The 19,310-nt window shown below is 33.7% G+C and overlaps 5 protein-coding genes across 20 annotated transcripts in view; 3 read left to right on the top strand and 2 right to left on the bottom strand.

Annotated features, from left to right (window-relative positions):
- Eif4g (eukaryotic translation initiation factor 4 gamma) overlaps positions 1-690 on the top strand; it is a 43,608-nt gene extending 42,918 nt beyond the window's left edge. For all 9 annotated transcript variants that reach the window (XM_076371383.1, XM_076371382.1, XM_076371384.1 and 6 more), the window contains one exon: positions 89-690. In XM_076371383.1, the coding sequence (XP_076227498.1) occupies positions 89-303 (215 nt within the window). In that variant the 3' untranslated portion in view covers positions 304-690. The remainder of the gene's footprint in view (positions 1-88) is intronic.
- Positions 691-3,641: 2,951 nt separating this feature from the next.
- LOC116430316 (bursicon subunit alpha) lies at positions 3,642-7,684 on the bottom strand. The gene is made up of 6 exons (XM_076371784.1): positions 7,287-7,684; positions 7,089-7,213; positions 6,852-7,006; positions 4,900-5,011; positions 4,287-4,412; positions 3,642-3,917 (listed from the first exon to the last, which is right to left on the bottom strand). Exons 1-6 carry the CDS (start codon positions 7,405-7,407, stop codon positions 3,768-3,770), a joined length of 789 nt encoding a protein of 262 aa, XP_076227899.1. The 5' UTR covers positions 7,408-7,684; the 3' UTR covers positions 3,642-3,767.
- On the top strand, positions 4,277-19,284 carry LOC116430349 (zinc finger CCCH domain-containing protein 10). Of its 4 annotated transcripts, XM_076371783.1 has the most exons (6): positions 4,277-4,424; positions 4,906-5,068; positions 15,508-15,923; positions 15,996-16,164; positions 16,665-16,950; positions 17,581-19,284. In XM_076371783.1, the coding sequence occupies exons 3-6, from the start codon at positions 15,593-15,595 to the stop codon at positions 18,049-18,051; spliced, it is 1,257 nt and encodes a 418-aa protein (XP_076227898.1). In that variant the 5' UTR covers positions 4,277-4,424; positions 4,906-5,068; positions 15,508-15,592; the 3' UTR covers positions 18,052-19,284. The 4 variants fall into 4 exon arrangements, with proteins under 4 accessions (XP_076227898.1, XP_076227895.1, XP_076227897.1 ...); XM_076371780.1 differs by having other exon boundaries at positions 15,508-16,164; XM_076371782.1 differs by lacking the exons at positions 4,277-4,424; positions 4,906-5,068 and adding an exon at positions 9,528-9,612 and having other exon boundaries at positions 15,508-16,164.
- Positions 7,835-10,136, bottom strand: LOC116430319 (G patch domain-containing protein 11). Of its 5 annotated transcripts, none has more exons than XM_031984276.2 (3): positions 10,001-10,136; positions 8,504-8,754; positions 7,835-8,434 (listed from the first exon to the last, which is right to left on the bottom strand). In XM_031984276.2, exons 2-3 carry the CDS (start codon positions 8,727-8,729, stop codon positions 7,902-7,904), a joined length of 759 nt encoding a protein of 252 aa, XP_031840136.1. In that variant the 5' UTR covers positions 8,730-8,754; positions 10,001-10,136; the 3' UTR covers positions 7,835-7,901. The 5 variants fall into 5 exon arrangements, with proteins under 5 accessions (XP_031840136.1, XP_031840132.1, XP_031840131.1 ...); XM_031984272.2 differs by lacking the exon at positions 10,001-10,136 and adding an exon at positions 8,831-9,411; XM_031984271.2 differs by lacking the exon at positions 10,001-10,136 and adding an exon at positions 8,871-9,406.
- Positions 10,907-15,137, top strand: Slmap (Sarcolemma associated protein). Its single transcript, XM_031984270.2, has one exon. It carries the CDS (start codon positions 10,907-10,909, stop codon positions 13,295-13,297), a length of 2,391 nt encoding a protein of 796 aa, XP_031840130.1. The 3' UTR covers positions 13,298-15,137.
- Positions 19,285-19,310: the final 26 nt, after the last annotated feature.

Below are 19,310 nucleotides of genomic sequence, written 5' to 3'. Positions count from 1 at the left end.
TTTTACGTGAAACTTTGTTCCCTGGTATGGTTTGTTTGTTTTCTTATAGAATTTAATGAATTATACTTGAATTTTTTGCAACGTATAGGGATCCTGTTTGATATTATGACCAGTTTGTCCGACTACAATATAATTTCGAGCGACGCGTTCCTAACGTGGAAAAACAGTCCTGAGCCGGCTCAACGTGAATGGCATGGTGTTGCAACGATGGCGCTGACATCGTTTTTCACTGGTTTACAAGAAGCTGATGATGCTTCCAGTGTAGAAGACGTATCAACCGGCGTGAACCAAGATCGTTGTTGACGATACCGTGATCGGACGCATTATCGTCTGCTAAAAAGACTTAAATATACGTTCCCTCGTTAAAATGATACGCGAAGTGAGATCAAATTGCAGTTTTTTTTTTTTTTAAAGAAAAACGTGGTATACATTGAAGAAAAAAACAATGGAGTGATAGTAGTGCGTGGGTGTATGTAATATAGTCTAGAACTTCGAAGAACAAGAAGTGAAAGATAATAAAAAAAAAACGGAGGTTGTCATATAAAAAATGGACACAATGGCTGAGACCGCTATACATAATGAAGATAAAGATTAATTATTAATTATGATACAAAAGTAAATGAAAGATAATTATTATATATAATTCATTGAAATGGTTTAAAGTTTAAATAAAGCAAAAAAAAAAAACAACTTGAGAACATTATCGTCTTTCTTATATGTCTCGCGAAAGACGCGTCACTGCAGCTTGTGAATATTCGCCCGGATAAAACTGAAATTTCTGATTTTTCTTTTTACGCTTGAATATCGGGAAATCGATAAACGCTACTTTTTAAATATTTCCACCAAGCGATGATATCCGTGAAGCGACCGAAGTGTGTTTGCTGTATGGCTTAGATAAAACGAATTGCAGATCGCAGGTGTGTATAAGTAGGTCAATTTTAAGTAAATTAAATTTGAAAAAGTAAGCAGAAAAAAATTATTGATAAACCAAGTCTGATAAAAGGGCGACGGTTCTTCCTATTATTCTAACGATTATAAACAGAATTACTAATTTATATCTTTGCGAGCATACGATGTATTCTACTGTAAGAAAAGGTAAAAAAAAAAAAAGGAACGTTCGTAAACTAAGAAAAGAAAGAATGAGAGTGAAAAGTGTAACATAAAACATTACGAAACTTTAGGGTTCGTAGTGTAGAATTATGTTGAAACTAGGAAACGGAAGGATACAAATGGTGTGCATATTAAGGCGCTACTATTTTTTAAACACTAGTTATTTATAATCATTGAAAGAACAGATTATAGTGCGTGGGATGGAATGTCTGCATGTAATTCAGGTGGCAGGTGCCGTAGCAAATTGTATAAAATTGTTATACTAATTTAAAGTACAGTGTGAAAAATACAATTTCCTTTGGATATACTATTATACATACGAAAAGGAAATAGGTAAACTCCGAGTGCAGTTATATAAAAGAAAGATTATTTTTATTTAATTCTAGGAAACAATTTTACATTGTTTTTGTCTAATGTTTCTCATGTTACTAAATATACTCTCCTTATTTAAGAAACTGTAATTATTGATTGGTACCGAGAACATGGAATATAAAACTCGGCTACTCTTAAATGTAGGTATTTTTTTTCATTTAGTCCTTCATGAATACTAGATTTAATAGGCAATGATTCTTTTTGCTATTTATCATTTTTTATGAGTTGCATGTCGCCGAAAGGATACAAATTTCCTAAGTATCGTATTCGATGTCTGACGATTCGTACGTATGCAGAAAATATCTGTTTCATGCGTATAATAATATTATTACCTCCTGAAATATTCGTAGAAAAGTTATACTTTATTTTGACTAATCGGCGGTATGATATATTCCCTTAGTCGCAATTCCTTTGTAGTTCACGCGGAAGCCTCGTTATTTTCTTTTGCCGCTTCGTGTACTCTCATGGTATATACAATGTACTGCATTCCAAATGCATAGCATATTTTTGATGAAATCATGAAATTATTTCAAAATATTAGAAAGTCGGACCTATCGAACAATTTATTTAATTTGAATCAGTTCTACGACTGAACATTAGAAAGTGGAAATTTTCTATATATATATACACACACACACATATATATATAAATTTTTTTTTTAATGAAAAGAAGAATGAAGAAAAATACAAAGAGGAGTGAAGAAGAAGAAAGTATGACATCGCTACTAATTTTTTCACACTGTAAAAGTAAAACGTAAAGCACGACGGAAGAACTATGCGAAAAGTATGAAAATATTAATGATCGATGCTTGATCTTTATAAAATTCGTCTCCTTGAACGATCTCATTCCACTGACAGATGTTGGAATGTATCATTCGACGAGATGAAACGTGGGACACGTTCGAGACACAGTAAATAAACAAAACTACAATAATTTATACATGTATATATATATATAATTAAATAAATTATATATATATATATAAATACTTAAAATAAACAAAAAAAAGAAATATTGTTGGAAACATGTCGATAAACGAATCGCACATACAAAAAGATTATCACTGTAAATATTTAATGAATAAATATTGTAAGTGAAAATTGGACAGATCGCAGATATAAAGGACAATGGCGGCGGCGCTGTCGCGAAATTGTTGCACACGTGCATGTTGCGTTCACGTGTTGGACAATTTTACGTATGGACACGCACGTATATAACCTGTTTATATATACATATATACATATATGTATATATACATACATATACATATATATATATTTGCGTGTACTTACGTCTACATTAATATACATATACATAATATAAATAAAATATCACTAAAAAAGACTCCAAAACACGATACACACAGATACACACGTAAACTTCTATGATAAATCATATCTATACGAAAAAAAATAAAAAAGAACTCCATGTCAAAACTGTTGTTGGTTATTTTCTCGAATATAAGCCTGTCTAGATGCATCGATCGCAACGCCGAAGATGAAATATTCACTGAATTAAGTAATCTGTATATTTTTTTGTAATAACCGTTCGTACGTTATCTTCATAACCGCAAGAAAAATAAAGAAAAACGGTATATCTATAATAACGAACGAATTATACGCATACGATTTTGAACGAAGTTTATTAAAGAAAATAAAAATAACATTTAATATTTGATGCACTTGAAACTTTAAAGATTGTAGATAATGTATACTTGACAGGATGTAATGAGCTACAGCATACCGTTAAGATGCAATAATTATAATCTTACTGTATAACATGAATACGCATTTTCAAAACACTAAATATGCGTAATATCCTATATTGTATATTTATTACAATGTAGTTATTTTATATGTATGTAATATAACTGAAATTATTTATAACAAACTAATAAGGCTTCTGATGTACATCCACCAAAATCATTAGTAAAGTTTTTTCACATTTTCTTAAATAATCGTTAATCTTTTTTTTCTTTTTTTTTTTTTTGAATCGATTGATCAAAATCAACAGTAAAGTGCAAAAACATTTTTCCGCTGATTCGAGTTTTCAAACGTGTAAGGATTAAACATAAAGGATTTTCAAACGTGAATAAGTGAAACGGATGTTTGATGTTAACATAACGTTTACAATTATGCTTATATTTTATTAAACGTATTCTATATTTTCAGTTTGTCCATCTGATTATAATTTCCGATGTTTACAATTTCATATATCAAGCAAATAACACTTTTTATTCCAATTTCTTTTCGTTTAGTAATCTGCAGAAAATTACAGGAAGTAGTTATTGTAAGTCGGATGACCTTCTGAAATGAGCAGATGTTGTAAATGGACCTTCGTCGGCAAATCCAGCAATTTCTTGTGGGATAATTGCATACTCTTCCACGCTGGTACACGGCCTGCACATGCACTCCAGAGGCGCTTTGGTAATTACCTGTGAAAAACATTCGTATGCCAAATTTTCCAATAAATTCTGCGAATCCTTCGAAATCAATAAAAAATCTTTTTTCTGTACTTTCTCATTGTAACATATAGAAAATGGAAAGCGGATAAAATACACGATCCTATTGGACAAATGATCCGTGTAGAACAGTCCCATTCAAATTACGCGCAATATTCAGTTTTTACGCGCTTCCTACTGGTCGGTTGGACGAAAACAATATGGCTGTGGGAAACTCGTGGTGTCAGAAGCTGTGCTCCTGATTTTAGTGTGCAAGTGATTGACCCGACGACGCGTTATTAAATTCTCGCATTTCCCCGAGATCTTCGGAATTCTGTGATTAATATGAGATAATATTTTAACCTTTCGGAACTTTTTCTCTCCCGGTTTAGCCCTTGGACAAAACAGGGATACACTGGCCTCCCTTTCGCCGCTTTCTTGACAACACATGCAGCTCCTCTCCATTTGCCAAATTTTTGATCCCGACACCTGTAGAAACAGGTAAGAGGTCGAATCGTTGTTGTGTGAAATAGCTTTTAAGTTTTATTTGAGGCGAACTGAGATATAGTTATGTAAAAGTATGATAGTATTTAGTAACCAACAGTGAAAAACTGTTTCTCAAGTTCATATTTCTGACAATAATAAATGACATAAATATCAAGTGCTCAGAAAATACACTGTAAGTTTTATAACTACAGATCACTTTTACTTAGTAATTTTTACTCGTTCGTGCTCGAAATTAAGCAATATGCAACAATAAAGAAGAAAGCTTTATAAGTTAAATATTATTCTTCTATTTTATTCTATGTATTTACAATCTTAAATTATTTTAATGTAACTAGTAATATTAAATTATGTCAAATAGTAATACGTATTGGTAGTTAACAAATTTATAAGATTGCTCTAATATAGTTAAATTGATTAATTTAAAAAAAAAGAAATCTTCTCTGAGATATTGTTTCTTATTTTGTTTTACCTGCAGGTAACTACTACAACGTCCTCTACATGCGTAACTAGGAATCGGTTTTGGTACACATCCTGGATATTGTAGAAAGTGAATGACCGGTGTTGCTTGACATTCATCAACAACTGCCTTTGTGGTTCCAAATAGAAGACATATAAGGAGACCAACTGCTACTGCAACTGTAAGTACCAAAAAAAAACATATATGTTTATGTGCGCATAATTTATTTAATTTTTGTTTTTTGTGTGTACCCATACATATGCATTATTTGAATGCTAATAAGCTAGAACTTTTTGTTAATACTTAACAATTATAACTGCCGTTTTCTAGTCGAAGATTAAAATCCAAGTAGAATTTCCATCTAAGCATTTGTATGATCATACAAGATAGATGTATACCGAACAAGCTATATGTACAAGTAATATTTTTTTACAGTATAGCGTGTACAGATAAGATTTAAATTCATATATGATTTTGTTTACTTTGTAAAAATCTCAGTAGTATGATTTTTCATTTACCAGTGTGACACAGGAACATAGTTCTAGCACGATACATTTCCTCCTAGGTCTAGTACCTTACTGTGCTTATAGATTTCACGTTGTACCCTTTTATACCCTGTAGGTGGCCGTGTTTCCTCCCTTCCCTTCTGATGCTAATGTTAATAGCAATAAGGAAGGAATAAGAACGTGAAAGCATGTGACAATTTTCCCTAAAAAAGTACATTTTTTATCAAAGCACGAATAACAGTTTTCATTAATATTTTTCAACATATATGTAAGTAGTTGAATTATTTGATTTTAATCTGCACAAATGTAACAAGTAAATTACTGAAATATATTTTTTTATAACTATCTCATATTTAGGTATGGTACTAACAAATCATAAGGATTTAAACATCTTCAAGTATTAACAACTGATCTCAGACAATTTCAGAAATTGTAGAAAAATACCAACTCATTTAAACTCAGCTTATTGTTATATTCTTTGTTATATTGAAATATAAAAAATCAAAGATTGATGACATTATTTTTTAAAAGACTACCAACTGCTGTTGCCATTCAACTTTGATTACTACTGCTATCAAATTTATAATTTTCATATTTCATTTATGTATAACTCTTTAAAGAAATAGTATGTTTTGTATTAATATTTTGGAAAAGAAACTAATAAATAAAAAAATGTCAAGATGTTTTATTGCTTTACATAATAAAGACAATTTGCAGTATATTTAGATTAGATAGATGTGTCACATGCTAATTTTTTAATTTCTGCTTTTCATCTTTTCTGTCAGTATAAAAAGTATTGCAAAGTATTGCTTTATTGATGGCAAAAGGTATGAAATTAATAATATGTCAATTGTGTGCTGTATTATTTATTATTTAATTTTCTAAAATAAATAATCTAATTTTTTATAGATCCTTTAATAACTGAAATAATAAATCAATTCGTTTCTTAGTAACTTTGTTTATTAATTTATATTAATCTTTATAAAATTGAATATTAACATGGTTACCATAATTAATACAATATTAATTTCAAAAATATATGCATGATTTAAATGTATTGAAGTCATGGAATGTGTTAACATGTTTTTGTACATTTACTTGAATTGTTCTATAATTATTTATTTCAATAATATTTCAGTTGTTAATGATATACTAACTCAGTGATTATAGTTCTGTTAATTTAATACTAAGGTAATGCTTAACTAATCTCAACATATTATTTATTCAATCCCAACTAAAAAATCTCTTAAAATATTTGATGATATTGGAATATTTAAAATTGATTTTCTTCCTAAGTGAAATACAGATCTAAAAGGAGAAGGGAAATCATTGATTACAAATGTGCTTTGTATTTTTCATTTTATTTTCAATAATATAATTTCTATTACATAATTTGAAGATATAATTCGCAATATTGTTCAATTAAATTATTTCCATTATATTTATCGAGAAGTATCTCCACATTTAGTACATTTACATTCTACTGGTTCTCGTATTTTAATTTCCATTATTCTGTCTTCTTCGTTCAATAATTTTATGCCATCTGAATCATAACAATGATGTAAGGTGACCACTCTTTCCTTGAGGTAACTTTCTCGACAACAATAGCATTCCTATTAAAAAAATCAGAAGATTATTTCATGTATACTTGTAGAACTTACACTTTTTTTTTTGTTACTGTCACTATTCATTTACCTTTGAGAATCCTGTAGTACTAGCAACACTTGGTTGCACTTGTGAAGTACAAAAGCCTTCACATTTTGTGACAGGTATGTCACCACTACATGTTCTTTTCAAACGTCCTATTTCATCATATTCATCTGAAAAGGGCAACATATTTTCTTTAGCCTATTTATTTAAGTGTAAATGCTATAATAAATGAAAACAAAAGACCTTTTGTAATATGTACTTCTGACTGTAATGTTTCACAGCTCTCATCATCTATCATTTGAGAAATTGTGCCATTGATAAATATGAATACAATTGATAACAAAATTGTTGAAAATTCGAACATTTTAACTGCCTTATTGTAATCGATATTCTTTTTACTTGACTGCCTTCTAATGCAGGACGGGTGTGGTCAGAGATCTTAACTCAAATGAAAGCACAGAAAATCAAACAGATGCTTTTATAGGTAGCTTTCCCTCCAACATACAATAACTGGGGGTGCTTGAACTCCTGCTAAGATATAATAGCATAGCAGAATCAGGATAACTTTCCCCTGCTTTTACACTATGTAGCATTGGATTTTTTCCAGCTTGGGGACATTACTTTTTCAGTATTTTGCATCATGACTCTAATGGGTTTTTTATGTTTCAATGCACAGTGGGTGATCGTATCAAAGAAATATGACTAATGCTACTTAGGGCTTTAGCCTTTTATACCTTGTATGTTTTCTTGCAGGGTGTTTACAGTAAATAATGTAAGTAAAAACATAGTAGTAAAAATTTTAGTCCATTGTTTTATTACTTATATTCCTTTCACAAATATATATGTCACCACCTGTATTTAGTGATCGTTCCTTGTATTTCCAGGACAATTGTTTACCAAGTCGTTTTCATTATTAAATGCCACTCCACACCAAATACAGTAAAAATACTTTTCCCTTAAGTATTTAGTAAGAATTTCTAAACTCTCATTGCTTTCACAAGGTTCTTCTTCTTCTTCATCTTCTTTGTCATCTTCTTCATCTGTATTGCTTTCAGTCTCTTGTGGCAACCAATACCATGCTTCCACAGGTTTCTCTATACTTGATTGCCTGTCTAACTGTTCGCAAATCTTTTGACTTTTACGAAAGTCTGCTTTGAATAATTGTTCTGCTTTCTTCTGAGCAATTCTGCTACGGAAGTCCTTCATACATTTGTTATTTAGTTTATTGTCATCCAAATTACTTTTACTTTCTGTTTGTTTCCTCTTAATACCTTTTCCTAAACCGTGTCTGTCTAATTTTATTTCAAGACCAATGGGCTCAGTTATTCCTGATTCTGTTTTGCCTATTCCTTGTCCTGGCTTATATCCCATTTTCATGAGCAACTCAAACCCTGAAATAATAGGAAAATATAATATGTTGCATATATAAATATTCATACAATATAAGCATGAAAACAAACCTTTGTTAGTACTTGCAATAGCAGAAGATAAACCTGTTTCTCTCTTTTCTTCTTCCATATATTTTATAGAATTTTTTTCTTTTATCTTTGCTTCAATTTCACTCTTTTTTTTTATCAAATCAAATTTTCTCTTATCCGCATGTCGATATAAGAGACTCGATGCACTGGATTTCTCAGAATTTTGCAAAAATTTATCTGACATGTAATCATCGTCATCATCTGACATCTTTGTTCAATTTTTTTTCTTACTTCTGTTGAAATTATGTTATTACGTATATTATTTAATAATAGCACGATATATAAATAGAATTAAAGGTACCAATTAACCTATTTATTAAAGATATATTAAGTAAGTAAATGTACACACAAACACATCCGTTGAATTCCGTTATTTTATATTACTGTACGAGAGGAACGTAATTAAAAGAAAGCAAGAATGGATAGAATCGAATTAAATTCGGCGAACCTTGTATTTGTTTATTATTTACAAAAGTTATAAGGTTGTTGTGCAACCTACGTTCAAACGATGAAATTCACGATACTTATCCTTTTAGGTTATATTCGACGTTGTTGTGTATAAGTAAGTCGCTCAAAAAACATTGACCTTCATATGTTTTCACATAAGACCATTTTATAATATTCGAAAGCATTCATTACTTCTATTTCAAATATTGATTTTTGATAATATTTATTTAACGGTTAATCTCAATATTTGTTCGTTCTTATGCTAACAAATATTAATAATTTCTGCAATTATGCGTATACTATTTAGAAATTCTAAACCATAAGAACAATCGTATTTGTTTACGCGTGGCTCGATTAGAAAAAGAAACTTATTCCCATATGGTAATAAATTATCGGTTAAAAGATATTGATTCATTTCGATCCACGGATAAAATATTTCATACCGTGTCAGTTCTAAAGTTATAACGGATTGAGAAATTCAATTTCTATCTCACTTCTACTTGTGTGTCGAAAATAGGTAAGCGTTCATTTCATTCACAAAGTGTATATTTCATTATACAAGATTTACTGAAATATGAATAATATTAAAAATATAATCAACGTATGCCGTGCAAAGTTTTTTTATGCTGTATCTTCGGGACAAGGTAACTTCTAAGAGATTGCTTTTTTTATATCCGTATTATTACACTCTTTTGCAAGTTATCTGAGCTCACCGATGCGACAAACAATGTCCATTAATATCTACAAAGAAACGAATGTTTTTATAGCACGTACATTCCGTTTCATGAAAGAAAATAATGAAAAAGGAATATTTGAAACCACATTAGAATATTAGTCAATCGCGATATGTATTTCGCTTAGAAATTACAGTTTTCAATTCTATCCTCTTTCGTTCATTGGCATTACAGCGGAATCATTGTTGCCACTCGCTGTAATCAGTATTGTAATTCCTACTTTTAAACTTCTTTTGAAAGAGCATAAATGTAATTTCAAGAGACAGTCTTCGATAGTTTATCATTTTTCTGTTTATACCTGAATATTTATCGCGATGTAGCACGCCCAAGTATACGTAGTTTGAATTTGCTACACCGTTGTGTTCATATAGATGACTATACTGCCGCCGGTCGATAAACAGCGAAACGCGGAACTGAAGAGCATTGAGTTACAGGAACGTGGACCACTTGTATCTCGATACAGTAATGCAGTAGTTCGAGAACAATATTTTTGGTCTAGATCCGTTCAGTTGATCACAACATTGCTGGATTAATCGTGTCGGGCTATTGTTGATCACAGCATTAGGTGTATTATGGTTCTCGAATGAATCTCCTCGAACGTACCGTCGAAGACTTTAAAGTGCAAGGGAACTGGTGCGAAGGACGAAAGTGTGAAAGCGTACGCTCACCGCTACTTACGCTGAGAAACATATCTTTTTACTGTTCTGAAATGCGTGCGGAAGATTCATTCTCATTACATTCCGTGGGAAATTAGAACCGACGGATTACGGAGCCGAGTCGAACATTCTCGAGTCGATTAATGTACGAGTACAGTGTAACTCTGTCGTTCGAACGAGCAGATTTATGACAAATAGTAAAAGGAAGACTAGAAGACCATTGAAGTTGCAGTAGAATTTTTTTTTCTCTATCGCGGAAACATGTGAACTCGTATGTCACGCCTATTCACGACGTATCTTACGCCTCGAACGATCCAAACACGATCCCTGTGGTCGAATTTCTTCCAATCGGGTGTGAACAATAAAACTGTTCGCGATACACCGACACGACATTAAACATACGTCCAATGACAGTAAATAGAAGTGACTCTCGACTTTCAAACTTACCTTTCGTTTCAGTGTGTTAATAGTTAATATTGTTTTTCTCGCCACACATGTGTTGAACTGTTTTGGGAAAGACTTGCAATTCATTGCATTTTCCATCGGCTATGGTTGTAGCCAGTGGTGGGTGGGTACAAAATGCCAGTTTTCCTACCGGTCAGAATAATTCCAACCTGAATATAAACGCCACGCAGAACAATAAAATGACAGCCAAAGGTGTCTTAATCTGTCGCGAGAATTCTCATCCTTTCCAGGAACGTACATTGACGTTGGAGCAGCCTGTAAAAATCGGCCGGTCTGTAGCAAAAGCTACTGCTGCTCCCAACAATGCAATCTTTGATTGTAAAGTATTATCTAGAAATCATGCGCTGTTGTGGTATTCCAGTGGAAAGTTTTACTTGCAAGATACACGCAGCAGTAATGGTACATTCGTTAACAACCATAGACTCGGTGCTGCCGGTTTAGAATCGGCACCTAAGGAGGTTTATTCAGGTGATATAGTGCAATTTGGAGTAGATGTGATGGAAAGTACAAAAAAGTTTAAGCATGGATGTATAGTTGCAACACTGAGATTATATTTACCTGATGAAAAGGAAGCTAGCGTTAATACGTCGATTACATCAGCAGTTAATAATGTATCTCTTGAAGATTTGTATAAGTTGAACCAAGTAATGCAAGAGGCTTCGAGACGAGAAAAAGCACTGCAGTCTAAGCTAGGATATCTTCAACAACTTGTAACAAATACTCAAAAAGTGGCCAATCAGTCATGGCGAGCATTAATAGCAGAAGACAGACTGTTGTCCTGGGTAGAGACTATTGAAAACCAATTGAGCGTTTATTCTAAGAATTATACAGAAGATAAAATCAGAAATAAGTTAGTCAAGCTTTTGGAAGAGAAGGCATTATATCAAAATGCAGCAAAGGAAGAATTACAAAAAATATTGCAAGAGAAATTAGAGATATCTCAAAGGTTTGTTCAATTACAAGAACGTTTAAATGAAACAGAAGGAGAGTGTCAGAGCCTTCATAATCTAGGAAAGCATACTCAAACGGAACTTCAGGTGCTAAGTAAAAAATATGCAGACGCACAGAAGAAACTTCAAGAAACCACAAACAAATTGAATGAGACTGAAGAAAAAATGAAAGATACGATACAAAATGTAGAACAAGAGAAACAAGAACTGTTAAAAAGACTCGAAGATCAGTCTAGAATTGAAAAGAATCTACAAGCAAGGTTACGTAATTCCAGATTAGATTCTGTTAATATTTATAAACAGATCACTGCCCTCAGAAATTATATGCAGATTTTGCAAGATATGAATTCAAAATCAGTTACAAGTGACAACTTGCAAGAGTCAAAGGATGAAGAAAATCCTATCGAGGCCATTAATATTATTCTTAATAAATTAAATTCTATACATGCGGATAACATGGATATAGATATGGAATCTAGTTTTTGTCCTTTAAAAGAAGAACAGGATAATCAAATTAACTCTCAAGATATTGATTCAAACCAACTAAAGAATTCTGATATTTCCTTTTCAAAAGAAGAGTTAGATGATTCATTGGCTAATAATGATAATGTAACAGAATATATTTTACCACCACCTTCTCGAAAAACATTGGTTAATGGAAATGTAAATGTAGACAATTCAGATATCAATTCAGAATCTGACACCAACTCAGATGCAACAGATGACGCATGCAGTATTACCAGTGATGATACAAGTGAGAAATCCGTTATAGAAGTAAAAACAGAAGAATCTGGTTATGTAGTAGCAGAAGAGATTTTTGTACCTCATAAAATGGAAGTTCGATTTGCTTGTGAAGAAAGTAGTAAACAGCCAGAGGCTTTGCATCAGCTTCAGATCACACCAAAAATAAAGGATAGCGAAGAAAGAGAAACTACCATTGAAAGTACGAATAGCACAAAATCTTTGAGTGAATCTGTTTCCATAGAAATTAATCAACATGAGAAGAAGGATGAAGGAGACAAGGATAGCAGTGAAATAGATGAAGAATGCGAAACAGAACATTTAGAGGGGGATTATGTGAAAACATTGAAACCCATGTCTAAAAATGACGCACAGCAAAATTTGTACACTAGAGAATATCTGTTACAAGCCTTAATAGGATCTTTGGATTCCTTAAAACTGGAAGACGATTTAGAGTCACAACAAGCAGTTAAAAAGGAGTTAGAAAATCTCAAGGATTGGTTAGTTAATGAACCTTCTGAAGAAATTATAGAGAAATTAAAGAAACTATACTATCGTGCCAAGAATGAATCTCAAAGAATTCAAGAATTGCATGAGGAGTTAGTCATTTTAAAGGAAAAGTATAATGCCTTTGTCGAAGAAAAGGCAGAGCTCTCGAAGAAGTATACAGCACTTAGAGCACAATGTGGCGATTTATTAAATACAAGCTATTCTGTACCGATACATTATGTAGCTCCTATTGCAATTATGTTAGTATGGATGCTGTTGCAAAAAATATTCTAATATTTTCTCTGGTATCTGTACATATAACTTTCATCAATAACATTGTATTTCTTTTTTTATCGGTAGTATTATGATAAAAGCATAAACATCTAAAACATAGTTTGTTAAAAGCTTTTAAGTAAGCGTAACAGATGAACCAGAAGGTGTGTAGTTTCAAGAAGAATTCGAACATTTTTATATGAACAAAGTATATTAAGAATTGTATATATTTTTCCGATACAGTTGTTGAAGCACCAATTACAGAAATCTTCTCTGACAGATAACAGAGGCGAAGTAAGAAAAAAAAAAAGAATATGCCATGTTACCATTTTAACAAGGAACCAAAATCAAATGACAGCAGAAATTTGTAACCATAAATATGTACATAGTACGAAATTTTAGTGTAAGAACAAGAAATTGTATTAGCCGAAGTAATAGACAAAACTACATAAAATGTTCAACATGCTGCCAATCTCGATATCATATCTTCTTAAAATATGGTATTAATCTATATTTACTACACTGCACACTTTGCATCGTTATTCTTTGCAATTATTTCCAATGTTGCACGTCCAACGACATGGATGTTTGTTACATAAATTACAAATAATGTTTATATATAACGATCAATTTTTATAAAAACAAACAAAGTCTCTCGATGTATTCAATACTTTGCAAAATTTAATTTAATTCTATTTAATTTAATCGAATTAATACCTTCTCCTAATCTTACGAACTGTGAATTAAGAGAGTAAAATACTCGATATTTATTTCATGAATTTCAATGTTCTTCTCGTGCTTGACACGTAAATACGTGTAATGTAATTCGATTTCTTTAGTCTTTCTTTATCATCCACTCACTCTTTTTTTTAAAAAGAACATCGACCACGTAGGGAATTAAAGAAATCGAATTATCGTGTGCTTAATTTTTCCGGTAATCGCTTTACGCGTGGTCCAATTGTAAATTCGTTGATTTAATTAAACAATTTATTTAAATGTTAGCATTCATCGATTTTAAATCGCAACTGTTTTTCTTTTTTTTTTATATATATTATTGTTTTGTGTATATATATATATATATAAATATATAAAAAAAAATACTTTGTTGATAAACCATTCGATGTTCTACGTATTTTATTGCTAATTATTTCTCAAATTCCTGTTTCGTTATGCGCACGGTGCTTCGATGATTCTTGTCGCTTATAAATTAGCGGCAGCGTGTGAGACTGTGGCGGTAGGAATTATCGAAGGACTTCGCGTTGTGTCTTTTCTTCATTGGTAGCATGACAATAGAAGCATATCCGTACAATCGACCTAATAAATGTTTTTTTTCTCTCTTTTTCTCTCTCTCTCTCTCTCTTTTTTAAACGAAAAAAAACCGAGGAAGAAGAAGAAGAGGGAAGAGACACTATTGGATTGGGAATGTTTCGAATACGATTTTCGTTCGGATCGGTGTGTTTAACGGTTTCACAAGGAAATGGCCTAGATACGTGTGTCAGTTTCTAAAAACGAATTCTAGCTATACTTTTCTATCGATTCTTTTTATACAATTGAAATTGTCCGTACGTTCTCAAATCTGATTAGTTCAGTAACAGTGCCATTGCTCGATCTATTTCTGCCCCGTTCCAATGTAAGAAATATTGATCCAAACGCGAGGATGACAAAGTATAATCAATTTCCCAATAAAGAACATTGGCCAGCCGGTAATGGGTGTTACTTTCTTGGTAGATTGTAATTATACCAAGATCGAGAAAGGTTTATATACAAATAAGATAATACTGTACATAACAACTGTTGATATAATCTTACTACCCATGTAATAGTCATTATATAAAAAAAATAAAAATTAACTTAACGGAAACGCCTTTTACTGTCTTCACCTGGGTGTCCATATTTAATCATAATCGATACAGAGAAAACACCTAACCATCAAACTCACTGATCATTCATTTCCTTCTTTTTCTTTTCTTTTCTCCCATTGCTACAATGTCAGCCCGATCAGTGAAGTAAACGGTCAACTGAAAAATTGATATAACCAGGAAACGTTTATCCGTATCAAACCACAATATAGAATCCATCATCGAACATTACCTTTAGATTTATTCTCAATGATCTCTAAAACAATTGAAAATTTCCTTCGAAATCTTTGTCGACTACCTTTTATCTATGTGTTCTCGATATACACCCGAATGTAGTCCCGCATTACAGTGTCCGAATGATTTCTTTTCTAGTTGCAGCTGATAACTCGTGCAACGCGATAACGTAATGCCGGTCGATTAAGAATTCCCCGCGAGGTACGAGCGCAATGTATCATCGATGAAGAAGCTGAAAAAAAAATCGGAGAACCCGATCGCCGGGCAGCATCAGCAGCAGCAGCAGCAGCAGCAGCAGCAGCAAGTGGGCAAGACAGCGGCAGGTGCGCCGAACGCGGCAACCGGGGATGCGTCGCCCACCCGCGTCTGCAGGGACTTCCTGCGGAACGTCTGCCACAGAGGGAAGCGTTGCAAGTACTTGCACGAACGGTCCGACGACGACCCCGTAGACGAGTACACGTTCTGCCACGACTTCCAGAACGGGATGTGCAACTGGCCCGGCTGCAAGTTCCTCCATTGCACGGAGAGCGAGGAGAAACGGTTCAGAGCGACGGGTGAGCTGCCCGCCCACATATTAACTAGGCTGAAAAACAACAATGAGAAGTCCGAGTACCCTATGTGCAAAGATTTCATCAAGGGCAGCTGCCAGCGGAGCAACTGCAAGTTCAGGCACTGGAAGAGCGAGGAGCCGCAGCTGAACTTGATCACGGTCTCTCATCACAGCGCGTCCAGGCCGCAGCACAATTTCAATGGTGCCAGTAACGGGGAGAACCGTAGATACGAGGAGGATAGGAAGTAAGTGTGTAAACAATTTAGACCGTAACTAGACTGGCTTGTTTGTTCGACCGCTGGTAACGTACATGCTCCGGGGAAAAGAGGCTGTTCGGTGAACCGTACTCGTTGGAATACCAAATAGATTTCGAGCTGACTAAGTGGAGGATGAGTATCAGCGTATAAATAGAGAGCCTGCGTTATGTAACGCGGCACGCTCATTCACCATTATGAATGAGGAAATGTAGCGTTTCAGTCGTAATAGGACTGCGTCGACTATTATTGTTGCAATGGAACCGCTTATACAAGAAGGGGTCGCGATTGCAAAGCAACATTTTAATCCTCGTCTTATGCAACTCATTGGGCGTGCCGATTACGATGCTTCTGGCGCGTGTTCCTGATTAAACGATCGGAAGATTTATCTTCTAACGCGAATCGCGTTTACCGAGATAACTCGAGCTCTAATCCGACACGATTCGGTACTGGGTTCTTGATTTCTAACATGTGCTTACATCTTTCCACAGCTTTCACTGGCAGATGGAAGATCAGCACAACTTAGTGACGAATAATAGCTACAACGCGTCTTCGCATCCTCCCGACTACATAGGACCTCCCGAACCAAAGAGACGAATAGTATCCGGTGAAACCGTCGTTCATTTTGAAGCTTCGCCGCTGGTGGGTCAACACGCGGCACAGCAGGTTACACCAGGGTATTATTATCCGGTGATACCGCGGAACGAAGCTAGAGCGATTGTTTTGGAGGACGAGAACGCGCTGCTACGGAAGAAGATAGAAGAATTGAAGAAGCAGGTTAATTTCATTCATTCTATTCAATTGGTATTTAACCCTTTTAGTGCCAGGCGAAAAAGAATGCTCGTAAAAACCAAACAAGAAACAATATTTACATGATTCAAGAAGCAGTATATTAAGGACGAAATAGAGAACAAAACAATGACGCTAGTTTTTCTATATTCATTGAAAATTATATAAATAACAAAGGTATGAAAGATCGTAAAGAAAGTAAAAGTTGAGTTCTCTCTTACAAAACGTATTTGCGCATACAAAAAGTAATCTTTTCATCATAATTTTATATAGACCATTTATCACAAAGTATATACTTTGCATTTCCAATATATTTTTTAACAAGATAAATAATATTACATAATAAAAAGAAAAAATAATTCGAAGGTACATGGTAAGCGCCGGACGGATTATCTCTTCCGAAATACGTAGTTGTTATAGGTAATATAGCATTGCTGAAACAAAAGTATTTTCTTTAATTCTCTCGTAATGAAATTAGACCGTTTATAACGTATTATAAATTTATTTTGAGATAGAGTTCTCCTGCAATGCGAATATATCGGCTCTGGCTCCAAAAGGGTTAAGATTGGAACTGTTTATGGGGTACTAATGTATCTTTGTTGTGCACCGATTATTCAGGTTAGTGACTTGACAGCGACTAACGAGTTTCTCCTGGATCAAAATGCCCAGTTGAGAATGTCTGGGAAGCGGACTGCCAATGTGACTGCTGTTACGGTTCCGGCAGTTACAATTACAAACACCGTGCCACCGTCTCAAGCTCCAACGCCGCAACAAATGGTGAACGCAGCGGTAGCAGCTGGGACGCTGCGTACAGTTACCGCGAGTGTTGCGACTGTACCTGTAAGTATAGCCACAGTTGCACCTGTTTCTATTGCAGCGGTCTCGATGGCACCGGTATCCATACCGCCACCCATCGTCACGATGGCTCAGCAAACGATCACGATGAGCGGTTCGGGTCCGCAAGCGACCAACCAACAGCCACCGAACACGCAGCAACCAGCCAGTTTGCCTCTGTCGATATCCGGCGCGACTGCACCGCTCGTTTCTTATCCCATCATGACTCAAGAACTTAGGCCCGTGTTGCAGTAAATTCTAGGCGAGAAAGGAACATCAATTGAATACCTCAATCACGTCGACGAGTCAAGGATGCTGTTATATACACTGCATTCAGTCTTTCAAATTATTAACGTCGTATTTCTATTGTTTCTTTTGAATATACACGGTAGACGTATAAAATAGATAATGTCTACAACCGATCAAAAGCATATACTTTAGTGAGATCCACTACTGAGAATATCACAAGTAATTAACGAACACTACATCCATAGATCATTGCATAGGGATTCGTAGAAATTTATCGTACAGGACAAACGTAACGATCATGACTGTTTTTAGCAGTATGACTTTAATGATATTATTCCTCGTTTGAAGCCCTTCTTCTCACATACAGTAATTTTGTTCCTTCTAGTGTTTCTGTCGTATAAAAAGGTAAACATTGTCTATATTAACGTGTGCAACGTAATGAGTGTCCAAAGTGTGTATAGAGTTAGACTAATGAGAATTCAGATCTAAAACCACGTGAGAAACGGTGGAAAATGATATTCTCCTATTCTTTTTTAATGTCTTAGCATCAACAGAGAATACAAATAATTTTGTAGGTAATTTTTTGTATCATTAAAGGAGATGATAATCAGATGCTAATAAAGAAGAAAAATTGTAAATTACATGAACTTAGATAAGAAGCTATTTGTTTAGGATAACATGTTAACGTAAGTACAAAATAGGATGAAGTATGTAAATGAAATATATTAAAAGTTCAAAGGTTAAGGTTTACCGCTGCGTTGAAAATAGTGGTGAACCTTACGACTGTTCTGTACGCAAACGCTGTAAATAGTATTCTGTTGCTTCCTTGTCCTCTCGAAAACATTTTTGTACTTCCATTTTTAATACATAAGTTATAAGATAATTATATTTTCATAAATTAAGTACTTATTGTGGTCTTTTGTGTTTTTACAATTTACTTAAATAAAACGGTTTTGGGTTCAGGTAATGACAAGTAAGGAATAGAAAAAGAATTGAAACCTGACCCATATAAAATGTAATGATCAGGCACGCGGACCTGTAATGTGCATCCTATAAACCAAATAAACGTATAACTGTTTTTAAGTCATGTTATCAGTCATGGGTTGATACATATGTATATATTTTGCGTAATTTAGTATAAGAAATTTGAGCAATAAGTACTCCTGTATTTTATATATGCATACAAATGTATAATCTTTTATGTATAATTTTACGTTAATAAGCATTTTATTCAAATGATAGATGTCCTTCTTACCTTGAATATT

Source organism: Nomia melanderi, chromosome 10 (assembly GCF_051020985.1).
Source record: "Nomia melanderi isolate GNS246 chromosome 10, iyNomMela1, whole genome shotgun sequence".
In the NCBI taxonomy this organism is placed as follows: Eukaryota; Metazoa; Arthropoda; class Insecta; order Hymenoptera; family Halictidae; genus Nomia; species Nomia melanderi.
The sequence above is the reverse complement of the archived record's forward strand: the minus strand, read 5'-3'. Positions and strand labels throughout refer to the sequence as shown.

Coding starts and splice junctions, on each gene's coding strand:
- LOC116430316 (XM_076371784.1), bottom strand. CDS start 7,407: ATGTTCGAATTTTCAACAATTTTGTTATCAATTGTATTCATATTTATC. Junction 5,012..6,851: donor TGTAAATGTACTAAATGTGG/AGATACTTCTCG, acceptor CACAAAGGCAGT/TGTTGATGAATGTCAAGCAA. Junction 4,413..4,899: donor GTTGTAGTAGTTACCTGCAG/GTAAAACAAAAT, acceptor CTGTTTCTACAG/GTGTCGGGATCAAAAATTTG.
- Slmap (XM_031984270.2), top strand. CDS start 10,907: ATGGTTGTAGCCAGTGGTGGGTGGGTACAAAATGCCAGTTTTCCTACC.
- LOC116430349 (XM_076371780.1), top strand. CDS start 15,593: ATGAAGAAGCTGAAAAAAAAATCGGAGAACCCGATCGCCGGGCAGCAT. Junction 16,165..16,664: donor AGATACGAGGAGGATAGGAA/GTAAGTGTGTAA, acceptor ATCTTTCCACAG/CTTTCACTGGCAGATGGAAG. Junction 16,951..17,580: donor TAGAAGAATTGAAGAAGCAG/GTTAATTTCATT, acceptor CCGATTATTCAG/GTTAGTGACTTGACAGCGAC.
- LOC116430319 (XM_031984276.2), bottom strand. CDS start 8,729: ATGTCAGATGATGACGATGATTACATGTCAGATAAATTTTTGCAAAAT. Junction 8,435..8,503: donor TATTGCAAGTACTAACAAAG/GTTTGTTTTCAT, acceptor CTATTATTTCAG/GGTTTGAGTTGCTCATGAAA.